Source organism: Anolis sagrei, chromosome 2, assembly GCF_037176765.1.
Source record: "Anolis sagrei isolate rAnoSag1 chromosome 2, rAnoSag1.mat, whole genome shotgun sequence".
Taxonomy (NCBI): domain Eukaryota; kingdom Metazoa; phylum Chordata; class Lepidosauria; order Squamata; family Dactyloidae; genus Anolis; species Anolis sagrei.
Genome location: NC_090022.1, coordinates 147,613,234 through 147,629,520, shown reverse-complemented (window position 1 = coordinate 147,629,520; position 16,287 = coordinate 147,613,234). Strand labels below are relative to the sequence as shown.

The 16,287-nt window shown below is 38.3% G+C and overlaps 1 protein-coding gene across 2 annotated transcripts in view; it reads right to left on the bottom strand.

The window, feature by feature from the left end:
- PIN1 (peptidylprolyl cis/trans isomerase, NIMA-interacting 1) overlaps positions 1-16,287 on the bottom strand; it is a 39,555-nt gene that overhangs the window by 21,263 nt on the left and 2,005 nt on the right. Inside the window, exons 1-2 of one of the 2 annotated variants that reach the window (XM_067463949.1) lie at positions 14,081-14,174; positions 5,238-5,438 (exon numbers count right to left, since the gene is read on the bottom strand). In XM_067463949.1, the coding sequence (XP_067320050.1) occupies positions 5,238-5,438; positions 14,081-14,102 (223 nt within the window). In that variant the 5' untranslated portion in view covers positions 14,103-14,174. Of the gene's footprint in view, positions 1-5,237; positions 5,439-14,080; positions 14,175-16,287 lie in introns of those variants that run through there. The other variant, XM_060763839.2, reaches the window with a different exon arrangement.

Sequence of the window (16,287 nt, the reverse complement as noted above, 5' to 3'; positions counted from 1 at the left end):
CTGCAGGGTTATAAAAGGCCTCAATTTAAAGGCTACCAAGCCTCTATGGGGGGAAAATGCAGTGATCTATGCACACTCCAAAAAACACAAAGAACATGTGTGCAGTGCAAGTCTGAAGACAAATGAAATATTGGTGATTATCTTTCCTGCCCTTATATGTGGTTTGTCTAAGAAATGTCACAAGTGTGAGAAGATGTAAGTCACAATTTCTGAGAAAATTAAATGAAGCCACCACAATGCATTTTTGCAACGGACTGGACAAATCTGATTTCACAAATTGTGATTAGTTTCTGGAAGCCCCACTTGGAGGGTTGACAGGATCTTACCTTGGTTGTCACACTGAGCGTCTGAGACGCAGCAGAAAAATCAAAGTGCATTAAGCAGACTGAAAGATATGACGGTCATCAGTAACTTGAAAAGCACATTTTGTGGAGTCCTGGTGGGAAGGAATATGAATATACCTCCTTACATAATAAATATGCATGTCCTTTTAAAAATAGCTGCATTTATCAAGATGAAAATGCATCATAAATGTCCATCTCAGAATCAGAACCATATATAAACTTCTACTTAGTAAACCCAAATTAAATTTACGCTTTCAAAAGCAATGCAGAAATTTTAGGGCATAATTTACTCTGGCTCTGAAACATTTGCCAAATCCCAAAATTTTGTTAATACTTCTGTATGGTAATATTAATAAATAAAATAAGTTTGTTCATTTTTTAAAAGACCTGTGAAGGAAAACTTCTCAAGAAGATGTTTATCTGAAAAGAATCCCATGGAGCAAAGACCTAAGTCATTACCCATTGTGTTGTCGAAGGTTTTCATGGCAAGAATCAATGGATTGCTGTGAGTTTTTCGGGCTGTATGACTATGTTCCAGCAGCATTTTCTCCTGATGTTTCGCATACATCTATGGCAAGCTTCCTCAGAGGTATGTTCAGAGGTCTGTTGGAAATGAGGCAGTTGTAGTGTGTATATATATATCTGTGGAATGTCCAGGGTGGGAAAGAATTCTGTCTGTTTGAAGCAAGTGTGAATGTTGCAATTAGCAAGCTTGACTAGCACTGAGTATCCTTTCACTGGTACAGCCACAAAGTAGAGTCCACAATATGCAAACGTGGAGAAGAGCAACCCACAGACCATCTGCTTTAATGCAGTCTGGGCTCTGCCACTGGCACAATGGAAGACCTTCTTATAGCAACACCAGAGGCACTCCAAGTGGCCAGCTACTGGTCAAAGGACATTTAATATAATGCCAAGTTTTTTTAAAAACTTGTGTTTTTTAAATACATTACAACTGTACCTTTGGTTCGCTCCTGATACAATAAATAAATAGCTGTACACTCCTGGCTGTTGTGCTTGGAGACACCCTCTGTTTGGGAGGTGTTAACTGGCCCTTGATTGCTTGCTGCCTGGAGTTTTCCTGTTGCTGAGTGGTGTTGTTTATTTACTGTCTTAATTCTGGTGTTTTTTAAAACTGGTAGTCAGATTTTGTTCATTTTCATGGTTTCTTCTTTTCTGTTGAAATTGTCCACATGCTTGTGGATTTCGATGGCTTCTTTGAGTAGTCTGACATGTTGGTTTTCAGAGTGGTCCAGCATTTCATGTTCTCAAATAATAATATGCGTCCAAAACAGAAAAACTGGTGATTTTGTTGGTTGGATGCTGTTTTAGTTTCTTGTATGTTATGGGATCCAGGAGTTGTCTGTTTTTTTTTCTTTATATTGCTCTGTTTTCATGTTTTACCGTGACATTCCCCTCTGCTGGAAGAATGATGATTTCTGGATCTGAGCTGAGGTCTTTGATGGCTTGTCTTTCTTTTTACTTGGTCTGTTATTGGGGGGAAGTGTTGCCTTTCTCAGGATCAAGGAACATGACATGCACTGCAGACTAACTCAACCAGAGACATCAGCTATAGCAGAGCACTTGACAAGCCAACATGGACACATAATATTATTTGAGAACACAGAAATGCTGGACCACTCTGAAAACCATCATGTCAGACTACACAGAGAAGCCATTAAAATCCACAAGCATGTGGACAATTTCAACAGAAAAACAAAAAAAAACAATGAAATTGAACAAAATCTGGCTACCAGTATTTAAAAAACACCAGAGTCAAGACAGTAAATAAAGAACACCACTCACCAACAGGAGAACTCCAGGCAGCTAGCAATCAAGGGCCAGTTAACACCTCCCAAACAGAGGATGCCTCCAGGCATAACAGCCAGGACTGTACAGCTGAAAGGCCACTCAGTGCTAATCAAGCTTGCTAATTGCAAAATTCACCCTTGCATCAAACAGGCAGAGTTATTTCCCACCCTGGACATTCCACAGATACATATACACTCCAACTGTCTTATTTCCAAAAAACCTCTGAGGAAGCTTGTCACAGATGTAGGCAAAACATCAGGAGAAAATGCTACTGGAACATGGCCATACAGACCGAAAAAACGCACAGCAACCAAGTCATTATACAGTCTAAATAAAGACTGATGGCAATGTCTTGTCACTTAAAAGGAGGTATTAACTTATAATATTGGGGAGAAGAAAATGAGATACAACATAGGAAGAGCCCAAGACACATAGATTTTGCATTTGTCACTAAATGAGCAACAGGGAGAGAGAGAGCGCTAACTGTAATGGCAAGCAGCTTCATTCCTTCGCTAACCCATAAGCTCTGATTCCAAATAAAAAGAAAACTCCCCATCATCTGATGACAACACCAAAAATACAAGCTATTCCATGAAAGGCACATTTTCCCTCTAACTTCAATCAAGTCAATTATGTTGTCCCGTAACATGATAATGTTGAGAGAGAACCATATGGAAGTGCCTGTCCCTTGGCAAGCTGCTTTCTCACACGCAAGTCATGGGATTGATTCAAAGAGCATAAGAAGATCCTACTGTTTCTAGAGGTCATGCTGGAAAGGCCTAGGATAAGGAACCCAAGCCTCTCACCTCAAAGAGAACAAAACACCACTGTTGCCGTGACTGGGGCTCCGAGAAAGAATATGGACTGAGCATTCTAAGATGGTTATAAATACGTTCTTCTCTTTTATAAAAGCCCCCTGCAGTTTCCATTCACCTATTACACTATCAAGTTATACAGAATGTATCTGTCCTCTAAGAAAAGTTACCATGTATGCTATAAAAACATAGAGGCTAAGATTCTAATACTGGTACTGTGGATTTCTCCAGCCCATCCGGGGGTTGAACTTTAGCCCTGTTGACTAGAAGTCAGGAATTTATAGTGTTTCCAGAACACATTTATAATTTTAATGAGCTTAATCAGAGATCTGAAGCTGAGAATGGTTGAGTACATATGCATGGCAACAGCCCTTATGTATCTTAGAGATACCCCAAGCCAGTGACGATTTATTCCATCAGTTATGATGCCCTCTTGTCTCTCTTCAACCACAAAATAAATATTGAACATAAAGGAAAATGTGTTAACAAGAATTGGGTTTGACTTAAAATACAAATTTTATTTTCAGTATAAAAACAAACATTTTTACAAAGAAAATACAAAGTATGCCCTTAGGATTGCATTACAAAATAAAGTGCTAAAGGTGAATATGAGATGACAGAAACAATCTGGAAGTTGTAGCAACTGATAGTTGAGTAGCCAAATAATTTAGCAGGTATTTGAGACTTCCTCCAAAGTGGGTGTGCTACATAACAGACCACTCTCAAAAACTTCAGCTCAAGGCCATTCATGATACTAGCATGCTGTGGGTTCTCTCAACTTGTTTGCGGAACTGAAGCCTAGAAAAGAAAGTTGGCATCCTTGGCAACAGATGTCCTTTTGTGACATCCTACACATTCTAGAATAGGGCTGACAATATGAAATAGCAGCACTACTTCCACTATCGAAGTGATATCTTTATCTTGCTGGGAGAGCTGTTTCCACTTACCTCTGACCTATTTTACTTGATCCCAACCACACTGAAATACTCTACTACAGCACTAGAGGGAGTAAATTTAACTGAAGTGAGTGAATGACTAAAATTTTAAGTATTATCTGTGTGTGAAGCAAGAGGTGAGAACATGTTTTACTGTGTGGTACATGCCAGAAATTTTATACTGAATATCCTAAATAATGTGAGCTGGACAGCATTTTCTAACAGGTAATTACCGTTCAGGTAAGACTTCTTTATTACTTGGACATCTTAGGCAAATGTTTTTAGGAAGAGATCATATCAACAGCAGATGAAATGGTCAATAACACTTGCACAGTAACACTTCATCTCAGGTGGAGGCTGCACTGATTGAAAACTCCTGCAAAAAATCTTCTGGACATTTAAAAAATGCCATGGATTGCTACGGAAAAGTGCATTCGACTTGGTTCACCCTCCAATATGCAGAAGAATGCGCCCCAATGCTTTCATTGGAAGAGCAGAAGGGAACTTGGCCTTTGAAATACTTTCGATTTGCAGTATGACATATTATTGTACTGGAGCAGATTTCACCACTTCATCTGGTTCGTATGTGAAACAGGCCTTACACTGTAACTAATGTAATGTCAGCTTCCTGGGCCAGTGATTCCCAAGTTATGTTCTGCAGGTATTTTGGACTTCAATTTCCATAATCTGACCATTGGCCAAAGTGACTGAAACTGCTGGGACTTGGAAATCCAAAACATCTGGAAGACCATAATCACTGCCATGTTTATGTTTTAGATAAAAAGAACTCATGGTGCTCCACTTTACATGGTATGCATACTGGCTTTGCAAAATTTTAATCAGCATACAGAACAATGCATTTTTGAGTTAACATTCAACATTAGTTAAAAGATGGGTGAGATGGGGAAGTCATTATGGTCCAGGCATGAATAGGGGAAGAATGAACAGAGAGCCTTGGAGACCTTGAAAAGGACACACCTTAACAGACATTGTTCATTTCCAAACACATCTCCGTAATCCTAATCTCAAGAGATGTTTAAACAGAAGGACACAAAATTCTCAGAAATCTGAGCTTTCTGGTAACATACTGGAATCTGCATAGCGCTATGCATACTTGATTTCTGGAGGGAGGGGAAAGATCGCTCCAAAAGGTAACTGGAAATACGCAGACAAAAGAGGGATGAAATGTGAGACAGTCAGTCCCACTTGTCTACTGGCTGCTGGGTTCCCTCAAAAGTACAAAAGGAAACCACTGCATAGACTGCTAGCTTCCCTGGAATGGAAAGAAGAGCAACTGTGTATTGAGCTCGCTTTCCTTTGCTTTTACTTGCCATTAATTAGCTCCAGGGCCTCCTCCTTGCTCCGGGTGATCTTATCCTCCCTCCATGATGAGGGCCTCCTAGATTGGTTATGTTTCACCAAGAGGTGTGAGCATCGCACTTTCGTAGGTTCCCCTTGCCCATTCTTGCTGTTCCCAGTGGGGCGCTCCCATTGGCTGGCATTTGTAATGTGATTGAAATAATACACACGGCCTGCAAATAAAAAGAAAAGATTTTAGTTGTCACATAAAAGAGATCCATCAAGAGTTCTGCTTCTTCCCAAGATGTATCATCTATGACTTCCTGCGATTGTTATTTTAGTTTCAAAGTATCTTTTTTAACGTTTAACCAACTCTCCCCTTCTTCACAACCAATCTAAAAGTTTTACTTCATTCCAACAATGCCAAGGATATGAAGCTCAAGACTGTGCTTTGGGGCTGGCTCCAAAATTGCTGCTTGTACAGTTTGTATTTTATTGCTTATTGCTTCATGACCAACACAGTTGCCCATTAATATTTTTCCTGGATTTCAATATACTACATTTACAGACAAATTCCAAATAAAGGGAAACCAAAAGACTGATGCAACTCTTGAGGTATTCTATCTTCAACAGAAGTAAAATCCGTTATGTGAAAAATTTGAGACTAGAATTTGATGTTATATCTATGCAGCACTTAAAACATTTTCCCAGATATAATAGTCCAGAGACTCCTTGAAAAATTCGAAGTTCTCTTCCTAAGAAACAAATAGCTAGTTTTGAGAAGAGCAGGGAGATCTGGATCACAGCGGAAGTCACTTTTCTGTTCCTATGGGAGTGGGAATGTTATTACCTGTCTTTTATTGCTCTGGGTTTTTAAGATCAATTCAGGGGATGCTTTGTTTTTAACTCTGAATATGTTTTAATGTTTTTTAACTGGAAATTTTTAATACCATTTATATTTAATTCTGTTTTAATGTTTGCTTATTTGTATATTTTAAATTTTATGTTAATGTTTTTATGTCAAGCTGCTTTGAGTCTCCTGCAAAAGAAATAAAGCAGGGTATAAATAAATAAATAAGGTAAAGGTTTCCCCTGACATTAGGTCTAGTTGTATCTGACTTTGGGGGTGGTGCTCATCTCAATTTCTAAGCCAAAGAACTGGCATTATCTGTTGACGTCTCCAAGGTCATGTGGCCAGCATGACTGCATGGAACACCGTTATCTTCCTGCAGAAGCGGTACCTCTTGATCTACTCATACTTGCATAATAACAGTAATGACAACAACTACAGTCCTCATGTGGCTAATAAGGACAGTAGCCTCTGGCTGCACTGAAATTTCTCAATACCAATTTAACTTGAGAATACTTCAGGCAGAATGTAGATCTGTGAATCTAACGTTGCCATCATTTTTATCCTATATGATTTTTAACACATTTTCCTGTTGAAGAAATCAGTAAAACTTCCAAAACTTGCAAAGTGTATTTTATGCTTTGCAACTGATCCAAAAAAAGAAGATACTGCTGCGTATCAGTTTAGTCTTTTATTGTAACTACCTTGTTATGTTTCTGAATATGTAAGGTGAATATGTCTGAAATAAAATAAAATAGCATGATCAGTTTCACTGGCAAGTCTTCCTCTATCCCTGCAAGGTCATTAGACCACCAAGAGAAGGTACAAGAAAAAGAGGTCTTATTACTAAGTCTTTTGTATGAAGAGGTAACTCTGGAAGAAGAGAAACCTTCAAATACCAAGCCAAGGCATTTTTAAAGCCAAACACAATACCATAAATTTATTCCGGAAATAAAGTGGCAGCCAACAAAGCACTTGCAATATGAAGCATTGTCTTCCACATGCTAGCATTGATTAACAGCTAGCTGCCACATTTTGGACTAGTTACAGGTTCTATATTATTTTGAAAAGGAAACCTCCACAGAACATTAAAGCAGATTATGCCTCTAGGACCCCAAGCTTTGCACTGTTCTTTGTTCTCAAATATTTAGAACAGAACAAACTATGTGGACATCATCCTTTCATAAATAAATAGTTCCGCCAGTAACTACCAACCTTTGTAGGGGCAGGGGGGTGTTTTGGTTCTGTTAAATAAAGTATTCCTGCTGGTTGTCTTTGCCTATGGACAGAGGCCATCCGTAGATTAGAGTATCATGAAATCTACTAGGTTCCATACCTAGATTTTAAATTAGCATTTAGTGTGCTCTAAATCAATATCGCAGGCAATCACTCATGAACAAGTATGACTATCTTCCAAAGGGAGAGTTTTTCATTGTTTTTAGTTTGCTTGGAAGACGCTTGTGCGTATGTGGGGATTGACAATCTTCACAGAAAGAAGTTCTATTCCAATGCATGGATGTAATGACAATTGGTGACCTTTTATCTGTTGCAGTCTTTTTCCACCCTCACAGCCGTTGTAACATGTAAAGTGATGCATAACAAATATATACATACACACCACAACTTGGAAAATCTGGTGCAAATTCTCTGTTCACACAGGGCAACAATTATGACAAACAGCTTGGTTGGTACCCCATGTGAACTGAGAACACCAGAGAACATCACAATTCATCGTAGAAATCTCTGCAATGCAGAGAGATTCTGTTGCAGACAAATCACTGCAAATGATCCCTTCAGGACAGAAAGTATGAAAAACACTGGACTAGAGAAATGCATGGCTGCCTCTGTATGTTTAATCTGAGCAAATGTTTATAAAAAGAGGACTTATTTTAATCAAGGCCTACTCCCCACAAGCCAGTGTTTAGAGGTATCTTTCTGACCTCTTATTTATCTGAGAAAGCCTGCACGATGCCGGATTTGGCAAGTGGAAGAACTGCAACATCAGTTCAAAATCTAAAAGTACTGCAGAGCCTGAAAGCAATTCCTTTAAGAAGAGAAATAATATCAAAGTCTTTGTGTTTTCTGTACACACATAGTTTCTTCCTCTGCCCATTTACTAGAGCACAAAACAGGCATACTCTCAATACTTAAACACTTTCATTTCTAGTATAACTACCTCTTGAGGTTTGAAAATCCCTGATTTTGCTCAAATTACCACTTGATAGCAGCTGCTACAAACAAAGCTACCCATATTTGATTTTTCAGTTGCTTTGGAGCAACCATGTAGTGATGAAAAGTCCTAATGAAAGGGTGTTAGCATTAGATGGCCAAGAAAGCAGATTTAGGTCCACTTTACTGATGTTAGCAGTCTTCCTCCTGCACAAAACAGAATTAATCTATATACCATCAAGTAGGAGATATGCGCACTGCATAATCCTGGAGAAGGCTGTTGAGAAAGGAGTATGTACATCTGCAGTTTGTCAGAGCCACATGACTACACCCTTTCTTCCAGTACATACCTCTCCAAAATGACTATTTTAGTTTTGCTCTGAAGATAAAGTATAGTTGGTATTTCTGATACAGAGCAGAGAAAGCTACCTTGTCTCTTTACCCAAAGAGATTAAGAACAAATAAATCCATATAAAAAGAGGATGAAAAGCCTGAACATGGCAAAGACTGATATTGCTTTTCAAACATACTGCAGTAAAAAGGTTGAGCATCACAACTGAAATTCAGAAAGATTCAATGCACCTGAGTACCTTCAACTTTCAATTCACTGCCTAGAATTCAAAGTATTTTACTATTGCTGACTTTAGGTTTCCTTTTCAAAGCTCCACATTAACTCAGACATTATCAATTCCCAGTTACATCTGTTCTTCAGCTTCAGTTTGGAAAGCTTTAATGTGGGTCATCTTGTTAAGCCAATAGGTGTGTTTTATCTACAGTACCATGCTCATTCAATAGAGTGCTTGGTCACCTGTACTTCACTGCTAATCCAAGACCTCTTTTGTTATTGACGGGACCACTACCAATCACTAAAATACACCCCCGTTTTCGTATCTATTTCTTTGTCTTCCTTAGGCACTTTCTGTTCTGGAAGCAGCAGAAATATGCTGTTTTAAAAATATTGTTGTCTCGAGTGCTATCTCGGGCACTACTCAGTTTCTTAATGACTCTAACTTTCATTTAATCTGAGGCAACAGCAACTTGGATGAGTGTTTGTGGCAAACCGGAACTGTCTTCAGGCCAGGAAGCATGTGTAAACAAGAAGAGAGCTGGAAGGCATTTCTCCCTTTATATACCACATAATAGTTCTTTAAAAAATAATAGTATGATCCTAGCTGCTAACAGAAAATCAGGCTCTCCTTAAATGCCTAGTTGTTGCTTCGATTGGTCATGTTACCTGCCAGTTGCTTGTAGTAAACAGCAGGTTCAAACTGAACAGTAGATGTGGACATGTTCTAAAGTAAGGAGGGCCATTTTCTGTTCCTGGAAGACCTCAGAGGACTACACAACGCCACCATGGCAATAATTTTAAGCAAGCAAAGACGATATTCATTCACTCCTGATTGTTGGACCTGGCATTTTTGTTGTAGCTCTTTCTCTCCAGTTGCATTTTGAATTTTAAAAAATCACTCACCAAAAGTGAGGGTGGAGCCTGAAAAAGGAGGAGGAGGGATAAAGCTCTAAGGGTCCTACAAGTCCCCTACAGCACTACATACAGCCCATGGCTTGCCAGATTCCCAGCCTTGAAGTATACAGATACAGGTTGAGTATCTCTTATCTGCAATTCTAAAATTCAAAACTGTCCACATGCGTGACTGAGATAGGGACACTTTTGCTTCATGATGGTTCATCATACCCAAACTTTTGCTCATACGCAAAAATATTCAAACTATCTATAGCTTTTCTTCTATAAATATTAATGCGTATGTATGTGCCTCAAAGACTTCTCTACAGCTTGATCTGGACCAAATTTGATACATATGTCCTACATTGTTCAAATTGAAATGCTGGTGGGATTTACTGGTAAACTACAAAATCAATCCCTTTCAGGGTACAGAGGCCCCATCACAAAAACTGGGTCAGGCAGGAATCCCCTCACAAAAAGAAGGCTTTTAGTGAGCTCCCATTCCTCCCATGATATCTCAAATCTCATGATGGCAGGCTGGCAGCCATTGTGAGGTAAGAAGTTTACTCTGTCAGCCCAGCCCAGCCCAGCCAGAATGGAGGAAGAGGGAGCTCGACATCAATCCCAATTGCAGTAAAGGAGTGCCCCAAAATCTTCCCTTCCTGCGTTCTGTACTACAATCAATGAAGCAGTGGCCCAGTGAAACAAGTGCTAGCAGTGTCCATGTTCTTCTTATGGTCTATTATGTGTTTACTATTCCAGAAGTTTTCAGAAACAATGAAAAATTAACAACTGTGAAGTTTAAAATGTTTTTTTTTGACATTTTTCCTCACTTCTCTAATTCAACTATCTTTAAAACTGTAAACCTAATAATGAGTATTTCTAATAAATATAATTAGGAAACATCAGGTATATACTCTAGTTGTGTATTAAAGTATCTTCAAGCTATGTGCAAAAAGTGTATCTGAAATCTCAATGGATTTTGTTTAGATTCAGGCCCCATCTTCACAGAATCATAGAGTTGGAAAAGACCTCTTGGATCATCCAGTCCATCTTCATGCCAAGAAGCAGGAAAACTGCATTCAAAGCACCCTCGACAGATGTTTAAAAGCCTCCAAAGGAGGAGTCTCCTGCCTGACCCAACTTTTGTAATGGCACACCAGCATTCCTCAAAATAAAACATTTTATACATATATACAAATACACAAATTCTAAACTCCAAAACACTTCTGATCCCAAGCATTTCTAATACGGGATATTTAGTCTATATCTGTAGCTGTCAATATGTGTCCAGGTCTTTTCAAAATTAAGTGGAGTAATAACCTATAACCAGTTCATTAAATTCATGACTGTAGTGATAATTTGACACAGGTTGAAGCCACCACGGATATGGCGATGAATATGGTGCTCTACATGTCCTAACAAGTCTAACGAAAGTCAAAAGCTGATGTAAAGACACTACATGGAAATCTCAAGACTTTAATCAAAAGGCTGGTTAGGTATTAGGTATTAGGTCCTTCCCAACCACACTGCTTTGCAAGCAATGGATAAATAATAAATAATTCTAAATAATGTAAATAATAAGCATTCTCTGGAATACTGGAAGCATGTTGGATTGCCAATCAGATTGCAATGAACAAAACTGTGTAGTTACATTTAGTATTCAAGACCCACGTATTATCAATGAATGCCTTAATCTTTTCGTCACCAGCTGAGACAAAACCTCTCATTAGCTATAAAGAGGTAAGTGAAATTTCAGAATGGCAGGATAGAAAAGAATAGGTACAGCTTAACTAAGAATACCATTTGACTTCTACCACATCAACCACACCATCACATCGTAATACCTTGCAATTATACAATGGGTTCTTTAAAAAAAAGAAAAGAAAAGAACAAAGCCACAATGTGCAGACAAAGTGAGATTCTTTTGCACTATGGGAAGACACATGTTGAGAATGAGATACGGAGTCGTAAATATCCAAGGGCCGATTACCACAATAACTTTTAAAGCACACACACACAAAAAAAACCCATGCACGGTAATGAGGAAATAAATTAAAGACACCATCACCCATAAATACAAATCTATCCTCAAATCAAACCAGAGCAATTTATGAAATTATCTGCATTTATTTCAACATAATCTCAATGAGGTTACCCCAAAGAAGGCAAACTAGCCTTGGAATCAAGGAAACTGAACACAACGGTAAATTATTTTGTAAATATTACTGACGCTGTCACCTTTGGATAAAAGCAACTGTAGAATTTAATTATGAGAACATTTTATTCCTATTTTAACTGAATATTAAACACAATGTTCCTTATGAGTTACTCAGTCCTTCGGCAAGACCGTTCCACAAATGCTGCAGAAAAATGACAGAAGAGCCAGTGATCAGACATAAAGGCTCACTACAAAAAATAGCAGTAAGACAAGATATCCCCACAATTATACTTAAAACTCTGAAAAGGTAACATTCTCCTATGCAAAGGAAATACTCCCAACATTAAATCCATTTCTCATTACAAAACACCCTTTCCATGTCATTTTCTATCTTATTCTCTCACTAATAGATGGGACAGATGGCTCTCCAGATGTCAATGAAATACCACTCCCATGAGTCCTAGCCAGCAGAGTCAATCGTCAGTAGTGCTAGGAACTGCATTCCAACACCTGCACTTAGAAAATCACCTGAAAACACTGTCAAATCATCAGACTAACCAAACCCACTGATAATAACATTCCAACATATGCCAATTTCCACAAATTCCAGTAATCATAGAGGAGAGGTCAAAGGAACAGAAATCCTTGAATATTTTGATCACCTTTTGACATAGTTAATGGGGTAGCATTTTGTTTGAATAATGTTACTACCTATTGTGATATGATATGAAACTAGCGCCCAGTGATTCAACTAAAACTGTTTGGTATTTCTGAAAGAATGCACACAACACGGCTTATCAGAAACTGTGTAAGGAACAATGAGAATTTATGGCATACATTTATACCCAGATATATGGAGCAAATAAAACAGGAAAGGGCATACTATGTGTGATGGTAGCAATACTATACATGGGGCAGATGGAGCCAAAAACCTAAAAGGAAACCTCCTCATATATTTACTTATTAATATACTTTATTTTCATCCTGCCTGTCCCCTGATATAGGATTTCAAGGCAGATAACAGCAAACATGACACAAAACAATTAAAAACGGAGTAAATGTACACAAATACACACACACAAATATATGTGTGTGTAAAATAATTAAATCTTTTGTGTCATGGAACATAAAAATATTAAAATACAATTAAAACTACATTTAAAAAAGACACACCCCATTCCCCCACGCCCAATCCCACTCATACCATCCCCAGCAATCTGCCTGTCATCATTCCCTAAATGCCTGATGGCAGTGTCAGAGTGAAGATTATCAATAGAAGATAAAGATACCAGGCATAAGTAGTATATTCCATGATTCAGCCAAAACTAAATATCACCTTGAAAGGGCAAATAATCTGTCAGATAGTTATTATACTGGTGGTTTCGTCTATAATCCAAATGACTGCTCAGCAAAGAGACAATATTTCTTAATGTTAAAAGACACTGTATTTTAAATTAAGAAATGAACCAACTGCAGGGAAGGCAACATTTAATACAAATCATTCTGTACATTCTGTGTATAGTACAGAACATAAATGGTTTTGAACTGCTGAAGAACAATGACCACCATGCAATGAAATTCACGAAGTGGAATGTTCCTGAAAAGGTCCAGAACAATTACATTTAAATCTCACAAGTGATAAATTATAAAATAAAGGCAATATAGCTAAAGATACGTTGAAAGAGACTTGGCTAGGAAGGGATCTGTTCTTCAGGATACACAGAGTTAAACATAATAAAAGAGTTGTAGATAAGACGGCCAAGACAGATTAGGAAAGATACCAACGAATTTGAGAGGATGTTAGTGGTTAGCACTGTGAGACATGTCAAAAACGTTTCTAGCAAAAAGTGGAAGTCTAGCCCAAAGGAGACCAAAACAAAAGTACAGGTCATAGCAAAATAACAATAAAATGAAATGAAAAGAGTGACACACAAATACAAACAATAGGCTACAGCTACTGAATGTGGGACCTGCAACAAGTTGCTGAAGAATGGAGGGTCCTTGTTCAGAGTTCTATCTATCTATGCCCTTCTCTGGGACATCACATTTTACCCTCACCTCTCTTTTCCATTTCTCTTTTTAGCTAAGAGGCTACATAACATTCTCAGTCAATTGATTCTTCAGGAGTGGGAACCTCCTTTTTGATGTTTTCTGTTTCACAATCCCTGCAATTCCTCCCCTCCATATCTCATCTGTTTCCTGCTGTCTAGTCTTTTCTTCCACCACTTCCTACCTTCTTCTTTATCCTCATCCATTGTACAGCACAAATTTTGTCCTTGCAAAATGTGGCTCTTGCTAGCGCTTTGAACAGGAAGCTTTGCTACGTAGCCCCACTGTTCCAGATTTATCTGTGTTTTTTCTTCCCTCCCCTTTCCTGTATATACCACATACATGCGCAGTCTGGCATATTCTAGATGGTTCTCACATGAAATTTTATTTTCTCATGATTCCTTTGGTGCTTCCGCAATCCTTAGGGTTGATTGGACTGAGAATACTTCCCTCTCTGGTCAGTGTGGGCTTCATTTTGTAACAACTGTCCTGTGACACTATTTACCGTTGATAAGAATGGTGAAAGTAACATATAACGGTAATCAATAATAATATCTAAATCATACTCAGAAAAACAAGCAGAAAGATGGCCAAACAAGTGAATGACATGAGTGAAAGTACTACTAGGTTATAGGGAGGATAGAGATTTTTTTTTCTTTCTAGTTTTTCTACTGCAGAACATGCTGCAGTTATGTATGCCTAAAACACTTTCCCCTCGGGAGTAGATTAAATCAAACAGCTGTAAAAACTCAATAAGTGATGACATTCTAGTTTTAAATGGCAAATTAACAACTCAAAAGTAAATATGTCCAAATTTAACTAAGCCGGGGGGGGGGGGGCTCTGTACACCTCTTCATGACTCTCATATTAATGTACTTTAAAATATTGAGAAGATAGTAAAATGACAGGACTACATACCCTACCTTGTTCCCTCAGAGCAGGCATGACAAAACCTTTTACTGATTAAAAATTAGTTGAACAAAATAAAGGGTCAAAAGCAGGGGTCCTCAATTTTTTGAAGCAGAGGGCCTCCAGACTACTGGTGGGCCAGACTACAGTTTGGGGAAAAAACATGGAGGAATTCTAATGCACATTGCACATATCTTATTTGTAGTGCTAAAAACATTAAAGAATACAATCTTTTAAATGAAGAACAATGTTAACCAACATAAACTTACCAGTGTTTTTGGTTGATGAGATAGTCAAATTAATTATGATTGTTGTTGTGCACCTTCAAGTCATTTTAGATTTAGGGTGACCCCACATCTGAAGTTTAGAGAGGGGGCCAGGTAAATGATCTTGGAGGGCTGCATCCGGCCTACAGTTTGGGAACCCATGGCCTAGAGCAGTGGTTCTCAATCTGGGGTCCCCATATGTTTTTGGCCTACAACTCCCAGAAATCCCAGCCAGTTTAGCAGCTGTTAAGATTTCTGGGAGTTGAAGGCCAAAAATATCTGGGAACCCCAGGTTGAGAACCACTGGCCTAGAGTTTGAGGTAAACAGGCATGGAGGCAAAATACTTATAGGATACTATAAACTCAATCAGTGTGGAGACCTCCGAAAGGATCTCTCCACATTGGTGAATAGACAAGAAAATAGCAAGTAAGTTCTAATGTATGTGTAACCACATGTCATGGCAATAACACTCCACACCCCCTGCCTTCTCTGTTATATACACACAAATCACAGCAAATACATTATGTAACACAAGAATGGTGAAGCCATGGCCTTTCCCAAGTTTAGGCCTACAGTTCCAATCAGTCTACATAGTCAACTGTAAGGAACAGTGGAAGATGCGGGGAGCTATGTGAGTTGCTGCAAAAAATTTACACACTTAAAAGGTTATAATTAGAGGTAATATGAGAAAGGGCAACCCTAGAGTTTGGAAGTCCCTGCTTAAGGAGGTCAGGATGGCCATCTCCTTGCTGTTGTGCTTTCATCAGCAGGCAAAGCTTTTTCTATTCCAATAGGCTTTTAGAACTGAAGGTTTCAAAAAAAAAAAAAAGGACTTTACTGTCTGTATTGCTTTGAATTGCATTAACTATTAAAATCATTTTAGAGTGTATGTTTTTAACATGATTAATAGTTTCACTTGGTTTTAATGATAACTTTTTATGTATTTAATTATAAATGTTTTAATGTGTAAGCATAAATCTTGGTCTTGGAAAAAGGAAGGATAGAAGTAAAGTGACTGTGCTTTTTCTGAATGGCAAGGAGTTGGACCGGATGGCCCCTGTGGTCCCTTCCAACTCTTATGATTCTATGATTCAGAAGAAGAGTGTCAAGATGCATTTTCTGTTTGTCATAACATCAGAGTGTGGCAAGTGATTTTTACATGCTATAGATTATACTACAAAAAAACACATTACAAGCAGATATTAGAAACGTCTT